Source organism: Lampetra planeri, chromosome 18, assembly GCF_965212315.1.
Source record: "Lampetra planeri chromosome 18, kcLamPlan1.2.h2, whole genome shotgun sequence".
NCBI classification, from domain to species: domain Eukaryota; kingdom Metazoa; phylum Chordata; class Hyperoartia; order Petromyzontiformes; family Petromyzontidae; genus Lampetra; species Lampetra planeri.
Genome location: NC_136124.1, coordinates 6,257,404 through 6,274,447, shown reverse-complemented (window position 1 = coordinate 6,274,447; position 17,044 = coordinate 6,257,404). Strand labels below are relative to the sequence as shown.

Sequence of the window (17,044 nt, the reverse complement as noted above, 5' to 3'; positions counted from 1 at the left end):
CCCGGTGAGATAGTTAACACTTCCGATTATCACACGGTGCCTAAGAAGTTCGACACACATACAACGTCCACTTTGGTCCCAAGCGGTGTTTTTACAAAGTACTTTGCATTCTTGAGAGCGTAAATAAGCGCAGTAAAACATTTCCTGCTTACATGAGCAGAGGCATCGGTACTCATCACCTTTTTACAGCCAACTGTGGAAACTCCACGTTCATATGGCGGGGGCGAAGTTATCCACACGGAGGACAATGACCATTGAGAAGAAGAATTGAAACGTTTTAACATTTTTATTAGAGGGCATCACCCCCATATTAATTATGATTACAAAATACAAGCCATCCCTTAATAAATGCTCGAGTGGGTTCAGTAGTAATGGTCAGGATATTTACACATGCAGTCACTGTATATCATCATGCCATGTCAGAATAATGGGCAAATTTATCCGCTACACAACTTAGAAAAACAACGACGGCGACCAGAAGAACCGTGAACCCCCGATAACTGGTGAACATTTTACAACTCAAGAGCCTTTTTACCCAGGTGCCAAAAAACATAATCCCGGTGAGAGTGTCACACACCATGAGAGTCACGAATCTTGTGTAGCGCACACACACCCACCAGTGCATTTCCTTTTAGAGAGGGAAAAAAAATCCACCCAACAACGAGTGTTGTCACGTTAAGGCTCGGCCGCCAATAATTAACGGTGCGATCAGTATAAGTGCAAATATATTCAGTGATTCGGGGCGCGGTGACATCGCGCGCACAGTGGAGGGACCTGGCAAGCATCGGGTTTTTACCGGCGTCGCGTGCGCAGGCCGTGTTGCCAGCGACGCATCGCTCAACGCGTTGGGCGCGGCGGCAGAGGGGGTGGGGGGCGTGCGGTTTCGGCGCAGTCGCACCGCCTGCACACCCGACAGGTACGGTGACGACGCAGGCAGATCGATCGACCGGACCGTTCCTTCGCTCATCGGCGAACCACGCTCCGTCAGTACCTTCCGTGGCAAGCGCGGGGTTGTTGTTTTGTCCGACTTTAATTGTGTACAGACAAGAGGGACAATGCATTATTGTTATCATTCAAATTTAAAGGAGTCGGGCAAAAGTTACTAAAACGTTTACAAAACTGTTCAAGTGCAAGTTTTAATAAACGGACACGGAGAAATCGATGCAAAAACATAACAAGCCAGCATGATTTGCCCATTGTCACGAATTTATGAAATGGTATTGTTGTAGAAATTATCCACTTTTTATTCAATTATATATATATCTTTTTTAAATAATAATGAAAGCTTTTGGGCGAAACGTGAACATTTGTACCGCCGTACTGCAAACAAGCAGCAGCAGCCGCGTTGTGTTAGCCGCTGAGGAACTTTGGAACAACAACAACAATAATAATGATTTGTTTTGCGGTGAAAAAAAAAACAGTGAATATTTTTGTGCTGCTTACAAGGCCAGTTATTTATATAAGAAAAAAAACATAAAAACATAACATAAAAATACATAACGAAGAAATGGTACAGTTGTTGGGCTAACATATCTTCATATTTTTTGTTATATATATAATACACATTATAAAATACAGTACATCATACAGCGGAATTCTGTAACTACTTCATGCCTTATACAGACAGCTTTAGATTCCTGCACAGAGAGACACGCGCAACTCCCGGAACTCAATCAAGTTGACATAAATATTGCATCTTGAGAACAATGACGCACAGGTTGATACACCTTTGCACCATACACACATACACACACAAAACAAAGTACCGGATCGTCCGTTTTAAACAAACAAACAAAAAAACCTGTACCGTTATTCTTTGTCTTTAAGAGCACGGTCAAACAAACGTGCCGGATAGACATTTACAACCAGACGGAGAACAAAAAATAAGCGTGCCACGCTAAAAAAAAAAATTCGTTTACGCAGACCTACGTACAGTATTCGGCAAGTATTTGATTTTAGTCTCCTAACGTGCGAGTCTGCAAAGCGAGTCTGTCGCGCTATGGCCATAGGTGATGCGCAAGCATGCCGCCCGTCCTCCTGCCGCTCGCGTAATTCCAATCTCAACGTGGGCAGTGCGAGCCCGTCCACTCGTCCACGACTTTGATCTCATCTTTGACATGATCTTTGAGGCAGACGTCGTACGGTTCCCGCTTAACAATAAGTTAACCTGCGTCTCTCGCAAGCGTACCGAGAGGCGCCTACTTCCGGCGACCGCGGAGCGAGCGCTTGGGTACGTGCGCGGCACGAACCGTACCGTATAGTACCCGCCTATACACACCCGACGACGTCGCTCGCGCCTTGCGGGCCGACAGAGTGGGCGCACAGCCACCTTCGGTTACAACGCCCGCTAACGGAAACTTCGTCGCCCCGCCTGCCCCCTGGCATCGGTTGGCGGACAGTGTTTGTGACCTGCAGTCCTGCGGGGTTGGGGGTTTGAAGGGGGGGGGGGGAGGTGAACCGAGTGCCAGCAGGTTGCCCCTTCGCGTACGCACGACTCGGGCACCGGGGGTGGTCGTGGGTGGTGGCGTTCGGCAAGCGAGGAGAGTTGTCGGGTGTGCGGAGTGCATAGGTTGGGAGAAAGGAGGTGTGGCAGCTTCAGGGTTGTGCCAAGGAGAGCATCGCGGTGGGGGGTAGGGGGGGGGCAGTCGTCCACCCCCTCCTTCGCCCCCCCGCTCCCTCCCCCGTCGAACCCTCCCACTACGTTGCCTTGTTGGAGGAGCCGGACGCTCGACGGAGCTTGACCGAGACGCGGCTTCGGGCGGAGCGTGCCGACAGAGGAGACACGGAGTCCGCTACGGTCGCTGCGGTCGCGCTTGGGCCTTCCGCTTGCGGCGGCGATTCTGCAAGGAGCAGCCACCTGCGCTTTACAGGCCGCTCGTGACAAAGTGGTAACGAGGTGTAGGAAGCCTGGCGGCCGGACTTGCAGACACACACACACAAAGATCCCCCGTGTAGCCTTAACAGATTGTCGGGGAAAGTGCAGTTAAGCGAGCACCTACGAAGGCCGGAACGGCACACGAAGGGGGTGGGTGGCCAGCAACACACGCCCGGCCGCCCTATGACAGCACAGTGGCGATGGTGACATGTCACACCAGGTACTCATTTGAGGCAGAGTCGACCTAGGGGAGGCCCAGGACCGGTTGAGATAATCGTCACTCGGGCTGCCAGGTTCATAGCGCAGCACGCGAACCGTTGCACTACCCCTCCCCAAAGACAAAGATCCCCGGATAGCCTTAACAGACTGTTGGGGCGAGTGCTGTGAGCGAGCACCTATAAAGGTGGGCACGGCACACGAGGGAGTGGGTGGCCAGCACCACGCCCGGTTGCCTTTGTCTACCCTAGTGGCGATGTTAACACACCGCACCAGGTACTCGTTTGAGGCCGAGTCGACCTAGGAGATGCCTAGGACGGGTTCAGATAATCGCTATCAATGGTGTTGCTACACTCCCTACACACAGACACTCTCACGTAGAAAATACATCTCAAATGCACATTAGGGCTGCCATAATAACAATGGTGTGTTTCAAGTAGCTGAGAACTGCAACTTACTCTAGGTCTCCTCACTTTCCGAACGCAGGGCATTATTGATTGCCTAAGTTACGGAACACACGTTATCACTGCATGCCATTGCGCTTATTAAGGCATCATCATTCATAACGCATGACACCAGGTTACCCACGGCGTACGGTCATCGCGGTTGTGCCGTGGAGCTCTCCCGACGCGTTTACGGGGGTTGTGCCACGCACGCCGTTCGGCACGACGTCCCCTGCCGGAGGAGCCGCCGGCGCTCGGAGCGAAACGTCGGACGTCGCCCCGAACGGCACGCGGCGCAAAAAACGCTTCACGCTCCGAGAGCCGCCACACGGCCCGCCGACCGCCGCCGCCGCTCCCTTCCGCTCGCGAACGAAGGCTCCGAGGGTGAAGAATGAAATGTGACATTCAGCGGTGAGTAAAAAATAAAACATGCAAGGTCGTCAAACGATGCTTCGAAAGACAAGACAGCGGACACCACGGGGAGGGATCGCCGCAGCGAGAAACCCAGAACCCCGCCGCCTCCCCCACTCCTCCCAGTCCGCGGCAGCCACCCAACCCCAAGAAGAGGCGCGCTTCGTCGTCGCGCAGACGCGGCCTCGTCCGGCGGTCGGGACGTGACGTGGGGGTGGCGCGGATGGAGGGGGAACAGGGGGCAAGGGGGGGGGGCGAGTGCTCGGACGAGCCCATTGAGCGCCAGCGAAGCGAGCGCAGGGAGAGCGCGAGCGCCGCCATGCCGGCCAACGCTCGCGCGGTTCTCCAACCCCCCGGGGCTCGGGGCTCACAAGACGAGTGCGGGCGTGAGAAGGCGACGCGGTTGGTCGTGCGGTTAGTTAGTGCTGTTAGTTAGCGCAGTTAGCGGGGGGGTTATGCCAACACACATCTTTACGCGGCGGCTCCCAGATCGGAGACACGCGCACGTCGGCGGCGGTTACGATCAAAAAAACCAAATGACAGGGGCCCCTCACAGAGAACCGCCGCGGTAAAGACGGATGAATGATGAAGAGGGGGGGGGGGGTTAAAGAGGCGTTGACCGGTTAATGGAGTTAAGAGGTTTAGTGTTGATTGACCACCGAACAAAGATCTTACCTTGGGGTACTCAGTATTTTAAGCAAAATGATCTAAAGTGGGAAGAAATAAAAAGCGTAATCAAAGAGTAAGGCTACCTACGAGGGATTTGAGATCAAAACAAAACACACGCTTTAATTAGGGCTGCGATTTCACTAAGAAATTCCACGTTGACAACTTAAAATGCCGAATGTAAAGCCCTCGCGTCAAACCGCCATGACAATTCGGGCGTATTTTAATTTTTTATTTAACTTTACAAACTGTCACAGCCATAATTTTTTTACGAACACCATTCAGAGAGATTGTATAAAAGTTAGCAAACACACAATTTGGAGAACGATATATATATTCTTTTCACAAATGGAAAACAATGCATGCCTGAAAATACAACAATGAACTGTCAACACACGTGTGGGTACACATTTGGGGAAGTGTGAACACAGACAAAGGCGGCCGGGTGTGGTGCTGGCCATCACCCCCTCGTGTGCTGTGCCAGCCTTCGAGGAGGCCTTCATGGGTGCTGCTTGCGAACAGCACTTGCCCCCAAAAGTGTGTGAAGGCTATATGGGGGATCTTTGTCTTCGAAGTGTAAACACACACACACAAAAATCCCCCAAAAAGCCTTAACATACTTTTGGGGTAAGTGCTGTTTGCCAGCACCTATGAGGGAAGTGTAAACAAAGACGCACACACACACAGACCTGTGCCGTTAAATACAGAGCTCATGACAAAACCCAAACTGCAATTTGCCCGATGATGCTGGATGCAATTACTAGCGAAACGTCGTACTCAAAAATTGTAAATGATGTTGATTCACTCTTCAACACACCGGTGGGCTAAAGTAGTGAACTATTTGTCTTTTGTCAACGTGACACTTTTTTACTGTTTAGCCGTGTCGGGTGGTGGAGGGTTACGACACACTTATAAATAACGCGATCTAACTCAAAAAAACCTTTATTATCAATATTGGTCGCGAAAGCCTACGTGTTAAACTGCTCAATTACATCAACTCGAGCTCAATGATTGCCGAGTACTTCCTGCGACGCGTACAGAATGGGAACTTTCATCCATTATACCTTCTAGATTTGAAGTTTTCGTGACTGCAAGGATCCATACCTACCTCAGCAACTGTTTTCGCGGTTGGTTGTCCCCACCTGATGATGGACGCTTGTGTTGTGCCCGAAAAGTCGTGATTTAATTGTGTTATTTTCATTTTTATTCTTTTTATTTTCACCTACGTGACTTTACCGAAAAAACCAAAGAGCCATTATACCTTTTCCAACTTCAATAATTCTCATTCACGTGGCTTGACAACAACTCCCCCTTACCCCCGTGACCCCGCAAAGTTCACGACTGCCGTAGCACCCTTAAAGAACCAGCGAACTTGGAGCTAACTCTTCTCGTCTCCACTCGTCTACGGCTTTCGTAGCTTAAACAATAAAACGCTGGCATTGTAAACCAAAGAGTGAAGATGTAATATTTTCTTTAAGGCATTATTCTCATCAAGACTTTAACCTAATCCGGCTACGTGAAGAATGAGAATCTCTCTTCCCATTGCTAATTCAAGCAATTAAAAATAAAGAACACGTGTGAAAATGCAGGCACGCTGACATCCCGTCCCAACCAATTAAGAGTCATTGTGCCTCGATGTACATCGAGCGGCAAACCGCCGTTGCGGCACGTTCATCGCCACCATCGGCTGGCGCTGTTTCCTTACGCCACACGCTCCATCTACACGCGGCGTGTGCCCATCCCACACGGGCACGGACTCGGCATGGGGCAGACGTCTCCTCTGCATCCCCAGAACGAAGCTCAAGTGCATGGGGACAGCCGATCTCTGGGGCCGTCGCTTAAGTGGCACTCGGCTGATTTTAACTCAGAGCAACTTCTTACCCAACACCCACCCCCATTGTCTATTTTAATAACGGCGCAAACGTCGGTTTAGACCAGGGGTGGGGAATGTCCGGCCCGCGGGCCGTATAAGGTCCGTGAAATCATTTGGTCTGGCCCTGCCAAGGCAACCACAGGCGGGACTCGAAATTCAATAAATCTCGGAGCAAACCTGGAAAAGCAGTTGCGAGTAGCAACATCCTCAATGCCAGCTAACATCACATGCCTCGCCAAATAGAAGCAGTTCCTGCCATCACAATAGGGGTGAGTTAATTAAATGTGTTGACCAAATATAACAGGCTAATTTTTAAGCTGATAATTTTGTATGGCCCGCGAATGATGTTATAAATATCCAAATGGCCCTTGGCAGAAAAAAGGTTCCCCACCCCAGGTCTAGACAAAGCCAAAAATACCGTCGCGTAGATTTTCACGGCGGTTGTGCCGCCCGGCTCCCCTGGCCACCGACGTGTTTTTGGGGTTGCGCCGGGGGGCGCCGTTGTCCCGACGTTTCACTGCACGTGCCGGGGTTAAAATGCACACCGCGGAACAAACGCTCCCAAACTTCACAGGGGACACGGGGGGGTGGCGCGTGGGCGGTGTAAACGCCGTCACGCGCGTTCTGCGTGTCTCTCACCATGCTCAGTTGGCAGGGGCCGCGACGGAGCCGGACACACGAGCTGGAAGGCAAAGTCCTCGAAGCACGTCTGGTCGCGGTGGTGCTGCACGATCGAGTCCAGGTACCGGGCCCGCTCCTCGTAGCTGCAGTGACGGCACTAAGGAGCTTTCGCGGCGGCGTGCACGTGCGGCGAATGCGTTTAGCGCTGTTGGCTACGTACGGTGCGAAAGAAGCTCAAGATACAATAAGTACATACGTAGTAGCAAATGCGAAGAGATACGGCACGAGAAAAAAACATTATTCTGCTAATGTGCTTCTTGTGATCGATGCTGCTATCAGGGCTGCCCCCCTCCTTTGCAAATGTGCAAAGGGATTCCGATTCTACGCCTCGCTATCGCCCTCTGTGAATGTGCGGTGCCTCCAAGTGCCTGGCATCACCATCACGGATGGTATCTGCTGCCCTGTTGCCATGTTTCCCTAAAACTCTGCTCCCCACCACCTGTGAAAGGGCCTCACTCGGGCATCTAATATCAACTATTTTTATTTTTCCAGGTAAGGCCCACTGAGCTATGGCAGCTCTTTTTCAGAAGCGACCTGGCCACAAATGATAGCTCAACGAAGTGGGCTATCGCGTGGAAATTAAATAGCGGCCAAATACTCTAAACGTGTGTTTCTAAATGTGGAGGAAAAAAAACAGAGGATTTGGAGAAAGAATCCACGCGACCACAGGGACAGCACGCAAACTCCAAATATACTGGCGTCAGGGTCGGGATCGAACCCACAACCTCTTGCATACCAGGCGAGGTATTTAACATCTTGCCACAGTGGCGCCCCTATCCCTACGGCTCAAACCGGCGTGCGTTTGACAAGAACCGTGGACGCTTCGACGACGTCACGGGGGAGCCGTCACGGCGATGCCATCACGGCTCCCCCGCCGGACGAACATTTGACCTCCACCGCCAGAGGTGGCACATGGATGGTGGGGGGGGGGGGGCGGCCGGAGGCAAGTGACCCGCGAGTGGTCTTCATGAAGGAGGATACAAGCTTTGGTAGAGCGGGATGAGAGTCTTGAGGGCGCGGCTGGCGTTGAGGGCTGTCGCTCGCACCAGCACCGGCAGAATCTTCCCATCCACGATGGCGCCGTCAAACAAGGGCCCGAAGAATGGCGCCTGCAGGACAAAGGCCCCCTTTGTTTAACTCTTTGAATTTTGATTGCAGAGAACGCTGCGAGTGGGCATCCATTTTCCATGATATAGTTTTTTTTGGGTTAGATCGCGTAAATATAAATGTGTCGTTAAACCCGCCACCACTCGACACTGCCAATTACTAAGGTTTGTCACGTAAATAAAACGTGGCAAATCGTTACTGTAATAAAGGTTTTTGGGTTAGATCGCGTTATGTATAAATGCGTCGCAACCCTCCACCACCCGACTCGGCCAATCAGTAAAAAATGTGTCACGTTGACAAAAGACAAATAGTTCACTACTTTAGCCCACCGGTGTGTTCAAGAGTGAATCCACATCAATTACAATTTTTGAGTACGACGTTTCGCTGGTAATTACATCCAGCATCATCGGACAATTTGCCAGAATAGTGAAGCCCTCCACTTGCTCCCGGTCTTAAATAGAACAGCAGCAGGGTGACGTCATCATCTAACCCAATCAGATTCAGAGATCAGAGGCGGAGAGTGGTGGGTATTGTAATTATATAATATATTAGTAATCAGTTAATTGCTATGATTAGTAATCAGTTGTAGATTAGTAATTAGTTGTCATGTGTCTTATTTAATAACTGAACCAAACACTCTACCCAATCATGTGCTAAAGTAGTGAACTATTTGTCTTTTGTCAACGTGACACATTTGTTACTGATTGGCCATGTCGGGTGGTGGAGGGTTACGACACATTTATAAATAACGCGATCTAATCCAAAAACCTTTATTATGAATAATATTGGTCGTGAAAGCCTACTACGTGTTAAACAAATCGGTCGTAGTTCAGCACACCGGTGTGATGGAGAATAAACCCACAACATTTACATTTCGAGAATTAATTACAACCAGCCTCATCAGCCTGTTTATCATCTCCACTGCTGGATGTAGACCTCTACATGCCGTGCGGATTGTGTTGGTTATTTGACAGTATTTCACTACTATGGGAGCATCGTCGAGTACAACCAATTGCTTTTGCTGTACTGCCCTCTGCTGCCCCACAATCTAACCCTGATGCGGTTTATAACACCTGTTTTATGGTTGGTGGTTGCCCCCCTAAGCACTGTCCAAGGCTTGAACCTCCTTAGCCTTGGAGATCTGATAATAAGAAGTGGCATTTCTGGATGATGCGGAAGACCAAAACATCATAACAACAATGCCACATTATTCACCCAGGCAATCCATGCTAAGACTTCGACTCAGCACTGGCATTGGGATTATGGCAAACAGACGATACTGGTAATGAGTGGCATGTGGAAGGAACGCAGAGTACCTGGAGAAAACCCAAACACACTAGGGGTAATAGTGGACACCTTCCAGCCCGCACCTACAACATCTGGCAAGCCCTGGTGGTCATCCATCAAAGTACCAAACTGGCTCCGTTCCTGTTTGGCCCCAAGATCAGAGAATTTTGGACGCATTTTTAGAGCGATATTAAAAGTAGAACCTCCGGTTATCACGGCTGGCTATGTACGGTGTGAAAGAAGTTCAACACACGAACATACACAATACGTGAATGAGATGGGCATGCCAGTTATCCTGGCTTATGATGGATTAGTCTACGATTGGAACAATCGAAAGCGGATTTGTTTTTTTACCATGGAAGGCCGTTTTTCCAACTCTCAAAAACTAGTTGGCCTCCGCGCTCACACACCCCTGGTGCAAAACTGTGCGGGAATAACAGCAACGGGGGGGGGGGGGGGTGGCTAATTTTAGTTTTGCGAAATGCAGTGGGGCTGCACTTTTAACGAGCCAGACTGACTTTAAATTTTCATTCACTCTCACACGGTTCGTAATCGGGGTGTATATGGGCCCACCCGGTGTTTTTATGTGCCGAGCGACAACGGAAATCAATAGCGGCCTTCGCAAGAACAAAACTGGGAAAAATATCTTAATGTGACGATAAGTGCCTTCTTTCACACTTGTATCGTTCCGTGTTGCAAAGTTATGGCAGGCGCCCCCACCCCCCACCCCCCACTCCGTCACGAGTGGGCATCGCACCTCCGGCTTCTTGATGATCTGGATGCTGAACAGCTGGTTCTTGGTCGGCGTGATGACAATGAGGACGTCGCCAAACTCCGTCGGGATGATGCCCCTTCGGTAATCTCGGCTGTGCTCCGACCAGACGATGTGCACCTCGTCGTTCCCGATGTGGCGCAGCTGCGCAACGGAAAACCAGGTGAAGTTACCGCGTGTGCAGGTTACACACGCGCGCGCGCTATCAAAAGAAATGAACCGCGACGACGACAACGACGATGATGATTAAAACGCGAGCATTCATCAGAGTTTTCTTCGTTCGCACCGAGCTATTGTCACGACGGGCCCAGCGGCCTCCGCGATTACCTTCTTGGTCACAGAGTCATCGGACTCGGACGGCATGCGGGTGGACACGTGGAAGATCACCTCCATGGTGGAGGTGGCGTAGTACGGGGTGGAGAAGCCGTTGCTCCTGTTGTGCTGCAGGCCGCCCATGAAGCCGCAGTGCGTGGTGAGATCCACCTGCGACGAACGGCACACACGGTGGCAACGCACGCACCACCGTCGTTACGCGAGTGCGGGTTCACGCGGACGAAAACTCGCGGTTTTGAGACCAGTGCTTCGAACGTGTAAAGCGGTCGGCAGGATTCACATGCTGACAATAGGTCAACCTGACATATTTTTTGTGGTTATGGGAAATATGGCACGTTGCCAAAAACGGATCGCGCGATGGTGAGCGTTCACCAGCGTGCCACGCTGTTCTAGATGACATTAAAAAAAAAGGTTAATTAAGAACAAAGGAGGGGAGAGGGGGGCAGAGGAAATAACTCATTGTCCAGCAGACTCCAAATCACAGTTTACCCCAAAAATCCAATTTTAAACATTTTATACTTGAATTATTGTTTCAAACGTACTTGCCCGTGCGTGCGTGCGGTCATGCACTGCGGTCACTGTACACGCACGTGCCATTGGGAGGTGGGGCTAAAAGCCGATGATGATGATGAAGACGGCGGCGGTGGCGACGGTGCGGTTAAAAACCATCAACCGCATCCTCCCCCCCCCCCCCCCCCCCGTGCCAAAAACTGGCCAGGGCCTCACCTCCCAGCCGAGGCCGGCTACAAAATCCTCGTAGGCCCGGCTGCCCCCCTGGTTGGAGAGGATGGAGAGCTTGTCCTCTTGACCCTCCGCCACGTACAACACGGCGATCTTGTGCGTCTCTCGGCTGCACGCGCACAAAGGACCCAATCACTGCAATGGCTTCGTAAGCAATAAAAAAAATAAAAATGAAAAAAAATACAAAAAATACAAAAAGCAAGCAGCAATCAGTGTCCCGAGACAAACGCATTGATCACCAGGCGTTGGTCAATCCTATCGGCTTTAGAGGACGCGAGAGACGCTGCTTTGTTACGGGAATGGAGACATCACGGTTAAACGGTGCCTCATCAAACGATGAGGCGGGCAAGGAGAATTGCACCCTCCCCCTTGAGGACTCACCATTGTCGCGAGTCGAGGTTTTTCAGCTCCCGCAATAGCTTCTCGTTCTTTTTCAGCAAATCGAAGCTCGGCCTGACACAGCAACAAAGCATTGTTTGATTTTGGGCTATCGAAACAATACAACGTAACGGGCAAACGCACGCGGGCGAGCAAGCGTTGCAATCTGCGTGACGCGTAAATTCAAGGATCCGCGCGCTGTCACGTTTGTGGACATTAATGACGCTGCCACGTCGCTGCTCGCTGTTGTGAGAGGCGGCACTTGCAGGAACATTTATAAAACAGTAAATTCGGGTCGATTGAGGATACGGAAGGTTGGCTCAGGGGCTATTACCTTCAGCCGGCACCGACCGCGGACATAAGTTCGAATATGGATATCATGCACCCGTGATTAAACTGGGTTCATTAAAGCACAGTGTTAAACGTCTTAACAGCAAACATCAAGACAGAAAAATATTCCAGAGTGAAAATTAAAAGGAAAATACCATAATAACAGCACACACCCTGTCCGTAAACGGATCTCGTGTAGAGTATTATTATTAATTTTATTTTGACCTTGGTATCCCTTGCAAAAGACACCCATTTGTCTCAAATGACTCTTGTACATGCCGTTTGTCAATCCACTGCTGGATGAGGGCCTCCCCACATCTTTGCAGGTGATAGGGACTATCTGACCAGGCGAATACGAGACGGTGGCCCTTCATAAACAACGTGAAGAAGCAGTTCTTAAAGGAGCTGTAGTGTGTGCTGACCCCTAGTTCGGTTTCAAACCAACCGATCGATCGACCAACCAACCGACGAATCAACAGTATCACGTGCGCGATCCGGCTCTCCGTAGCCGTTACCTGCGGTCCCACGAGTGCATGCCCAGGCTGCTGAGGAAGAGCCGGCAGTAGTGGAACGCCGACTGCGGCTCGCGAGCGCCGGGCTCGCACTCGGGCACGGCGCGCATGCACGCGTCGCCCGAGTGGGCGCGCGCGTGCCTCCCCTCCTCCAGCCACTGGGCACGCACCGCCCGGCGCACCTCGCCCTCCAGCTTCTCCGACGAGCACTGCGGCGGCGCGGCGGGCACGTTGAGCGGTGCGCCGGGCCGCTGCAGGCACTCGGGGCTGGTGGAGCCAAGGAAGCGCAGCGTCTCGTCCAGAGCGTCCTGGTCGCGACCCAGCGTCTCCCAAGACGGCGCCGGCAGCGACTCGGCGCAGTCTCCCTCCTGCATGACGGACGACGACGCCGCAGCAGCAGCAGCAGCCCCCTTCGCTGGCTCGGCCGCTTCCTCCGAGCCGGCCGAGTCGACGTCCGCATGATCCAGCGAAGCGCTGCCCACCGACGCGGCCGGCCTACGTCCCTGCTGCTGCTTCTGCTGCCGCTGCTGTTCCTGCTCCTGCTGCGGGCAGCAGTGCGCGGGGCCGTACAAAATCGCCGCGTCCCACGAGTACTTCCCCGAGACGTCGCGCACCACGACGCGGACGTTGGACGCGGCGGACGAGGCCAGGCCGGCGGCAACCCCGCCGCCAGGGACGTCCCTCTCGGCGGGGATCTGCAGGCAGGAGAGCAGCGTGCTCTTGTTGAACACAAAGAACTGCAGGTTCGGGTTCTCGAAGAGGTCGGCGGACAGCTCGGCGGCGCTGGCGTGCGGGTTCTCGTGGTGCTCGCGCACCAGGCTGGCGAGCAGCGCTGGCCCGCAGCTCAGCGGGTAGTGGCCCAGGTGGTTGACGAGGTGGACCATGACAGTCCGCGCCGCCAGGGGGATCAGCTCGCGCTGGATACGAGCCGCGCCTGGGAACGACGCACGGCCACCAACACAACCAGCCCCCCCCCACCATCCACACCAGGCTTAAGTTGGCGTGGTCCATAGCCGGAAACAATTGGTGTCAATCAGTGAAGGTGCAAAAAAAATGACAACTTTTTACTCATTCCTTCACATGGCCGATAAGAGTGAATTGGTACAAAATGACCTGGTCAATGTTCAATAATAAATTATTATAATAATTCACTACACTTTGTCAATCCAGTGTGGGAGGAAGACCCTGCCCATCATCTTGACCAAGGACCGGTTCAGATTCCACTTGCCACTGATGGTAGCCGTGGCCGTCATATCAAACTCAAGTGGCCGGGGTCAAAGTGCAGTGTGCTGACCACCAACTCCTCTCTAAGCCACTGCTCCCCACCGAATGGCAATCATGTCCAAATATCATAGTTTCAGACCATTACATGAAATCACAATCATAATGTTTTGGCCCATCTCTGGTAGCACGGCCATAAAAAATATCTAGGCCGGGCCTACGAACTCGTTCGGCTAACCACGCTTTTGTGCGTGCCTAGCAGACAATACAGGGAGTAAGCAAAATTCTCAAGCACAGCATTGGTTGCATCGTGTTAATTCACTAGAGCCTTGTGAATGAACACGAAATAAACACCGACAAATCAGAATCGTTAAACGTCACCTTTGATTAGCACAGTTGGGTTACGTACGGTGCGAAAGACGTTCAACGTACTTCGACATACGTGCACACAATAGGGGGGGGGTGGGCACCTTAAAGGCACAGATCGCCACCCAGGAAGCCAAAAGGCAGCGCTGCGCACCAGTGTGGTATGTGCGTTGCACTTCTTTCACACCGTACGTAGCCAATATCGTTATTCACGTAGCGTACAGGGAGGCACAATGGCCCTACCTCTCTGGCCTCTGCCCCTTATGTGCTGTGAAGGTGGGACCCCTCCTGAGAAAGTCCAAGGCAAACAAGTGTCGTAAAATTAACGGCAATAATTATTTTAAATAAAAGGATAATCGTACCATCGGACACAGTCAGAAGCTTGCTGGACCTGTCCGACTGTGGATAGAGCAGCTCGGGGTCTTTGATTTCGTCCAGGGGCAGTGTGGGATTGTAGTCGACACTGATGAGGTCCTTCAGGGTCAGGGGGCAGTATCTGGGGTTGTTGAAGAAATGGTAGCCGTACACGCAGCTGTAGAGGACCTGCGGGCGCAAAAGGGACCGCCGGCAATGCGAGAAAGGTGAACAAAAGTGAGGAACAGTCGCCGCATTACCATTGGTGATAGCAACTCCTTCCTGACGTAATAATAATAAACATTTGCAAGGCACATTTCATCCGTAGATCCAAATGCGCCACCGTGTATAAAAAACAGCGAATAAACAGAACCTGCAGGGTAAACGGCCAGAACTAGGTGGGTAAAGGCCAATTTAAAGAAGTGAGTTTTACTGAAATATAGCTAACTCATTAGCCAACGCAAAGCATTCAGAAGCTTGGGAGATACACTGGCAGGCACCGAGCAAGAGCGAGAAGGAGACACAGGAAGTGATTAAGGCCCTCCCCCCCCCCCCCCACAGGGTTTAAGAGGAAGATTTGGAGACCTGAAAGCAGACAGACCCAGGGGTGTAATTGCTCATGGGGAGGGGACTTCCCGAGCAGTGGACCTGGGGAGCCATTTGTATCAGAATCTCTATTTATACCGAAGGAATCCGATGAAGAGCTACAAAGCTGTGTTTCACATCTGTCCAGCGGTATCGACGGCACGGAGGATCTCTCGCCTTGTAAATGCTGCTGAGCAGCGACACGGAGTGGGGCTTGGAAGCGCCGGCGGGGATCAGCGACTGCAGCAGCGTGTCCACAGGCAGCACCATGCACCAGTCGAGCAGGCACAGCAGCAGCGACACCATGAGCTGGAGGGGGGGGGGGGGGCCACAAAAACTCACCGCGCGCCACAGGTGCCGCCGTCCGTCACCGCTGGCTAAACGAAGGTGAACTGGACGACTGCGTGATGAGCCGCATGGACCGAGATGCTGCTCGACACCCAGGTGGTGAGGTTAACGCGATGCCGTGCTGTTTACACTGGCTGGATGTTTAAGATTTGTCACAATCCAGAGCAGAGTTAACCTCAGTGCTATTTCTCATGCCCCGCCACTCTTCACTTTCCACGTCTAATGTTGTTCTCGATTAAAACGAAATGAAAATGTCTGCATTTAACACACGTAGATTTTGGAGACTTTTGTTTAGTTGCGAACTGCATGGCATGGATGATGTATAGCTGCCTCGATGTGCTTTTCGGGTTGTGCCGTGCATTGTTCGATGTTTTTCTGCACGTGTCGGGGGGCTTCTGCAGGTGGCCCTGTGGAAGCTCCCAGTATGTGGAGCGAAACGTCAGACGTAAAAAAACAAAACAATTTTTACTTTACCAGGTTAAACTCACCGAGCTATATAGATATTTTTCAGAAGCTACCTTGCCACAAATTATAGCTCAACCAAGTGGCTTATCACGTGGAAATTTATAGCAGCCAAATATTCTAAACGCACGTCGATGAGAAATGTGGAGGGTAAAAGCGGAGGACCCAGAGAAAAATCCACGCGACCACAGGGAGAAGAGAACATGCAGACTCCAGATATACAACAGGCGTCAGGGTCGGGATCGAACCCACGACCTCCTGTAGACCAGATGAGGTAACTAACATCTCGCCACCACGGTGCCCTCTCGCGGCATTGGAGGTAGACAGGACAACTGGAAAAACATACGTAGCAACGCAACTCAAACCACGACTGTGCCAGACGTTTAAATTTTGATTTAAAGCTTTCGTGACTGCAGGGATTCATATTTTTGGTTCTTTCGGTAAAGTCACGTAGAAGGGAAATAATAAAATAATATAAAACAATAAAAATTCTCACGACGTTTCGACTGCAACACAAGCAATCATCATCAGGTGTGGATTTCACACCTGATGATGTGGATTTCACACCTGATGATGATTGCTTGTGTTGCAGTCGAAACGTCGTGAGAATTTTTATTGTTTTATATTTATATTATTTTATTATTTCCCTTCTACGTGACTTTACCGAAAGAACCAAGAATATGTGCCAGACGTGTTAATTTATCCATTAAGATTAATATTTACACTCCAGATACATGCATCAAAGAGCGCATGTCAGCCGTGCTGTTTGTAATTGTATACGCTAAAATACAATTCGACGAACAGAAGAAGAAAAAAAGCAAAGGGGGAACACGTACAAGACATTTAACACAAACGAAGCTGTACGACGCAGACAGAAAAGGAATTGTGACCATGACTTTGAACGTTCAACACATCGATGGCAGCGGGGTAGGTGGATGCGGCTCATCACGTGCCCAATACGGTTAAATATACCCACCACTTGAAACCAAAATGCAATAAACAATTACACAAGCAGCAACAATGGAAGCACTGTAAGTGGAGCTGCGCACGTGGATGAATGACATTTGAAATGTAAATCTAATT

General features: G+C 51.1%; 1 protein-coding gene across 4 annotated transcripts in view; it reads right to left on the bottom strand.

The window, feature by feature from the left end:
- Window positions 1-271: 271 nt before the first annotated feature.
- Window positions 272-17,044, bottom strand: part of LOC144723543 (ral GTPase-activating protein subunit alpha-1-like) — a 74,942-nt gene continuing 58,169 nt past the window's right edge. For 3 of the 4 annotated variants that reach the window (XM_078602373.1, XM_078602374.1, XM_078602375.1), the window contains 10 exons: window positions 15,329-15,460; window positions 14,575-14,755; window positions 12,629-13,559; window positions 11,787-11,858; window positions 11,391-11,514; window positions 10,659-10,814; window positions 10,317-10,475; window positions 8,147-8,274; window positions 7,124-7,248; window positions 272-2,840 (listed from right to left, as the gene is read on the bottom strand). In XM_078602373.1, the coding sequence (XP_078458499.1) occupies window positions 2,698-2,840; window positions 7,124-7,248; window positions 8,147-8,274; window positions 10,317-10,475; window positions 10,659-10,814; window positions 11,391-11,514; window positions 11,787-11,858; window positions 12,629-13,559; window positions 14,575-14,755; window positions 15,329-15,460 (2,151 nt within the window). In that variant the 3' untranslated portion in view covers window positions 272-2,697. Of the gene's footprint in view, window positions 2,841-4,620; window positions 4,653-7,123; window positions 7,249-8,146; window positions 8,275-10,316; window positions 10,476-10,658; window positions 10,815-11,390; window positions 11,515-11,786; window positions 11,859-12,628; window positions 13,560-14,574; window positions 14,756-15,328; window positions 15,461-17,044 lie in introns of all 4 variants that reach the window. The other variant, XM_078602376.1, reaches the window with a different exon arrangement.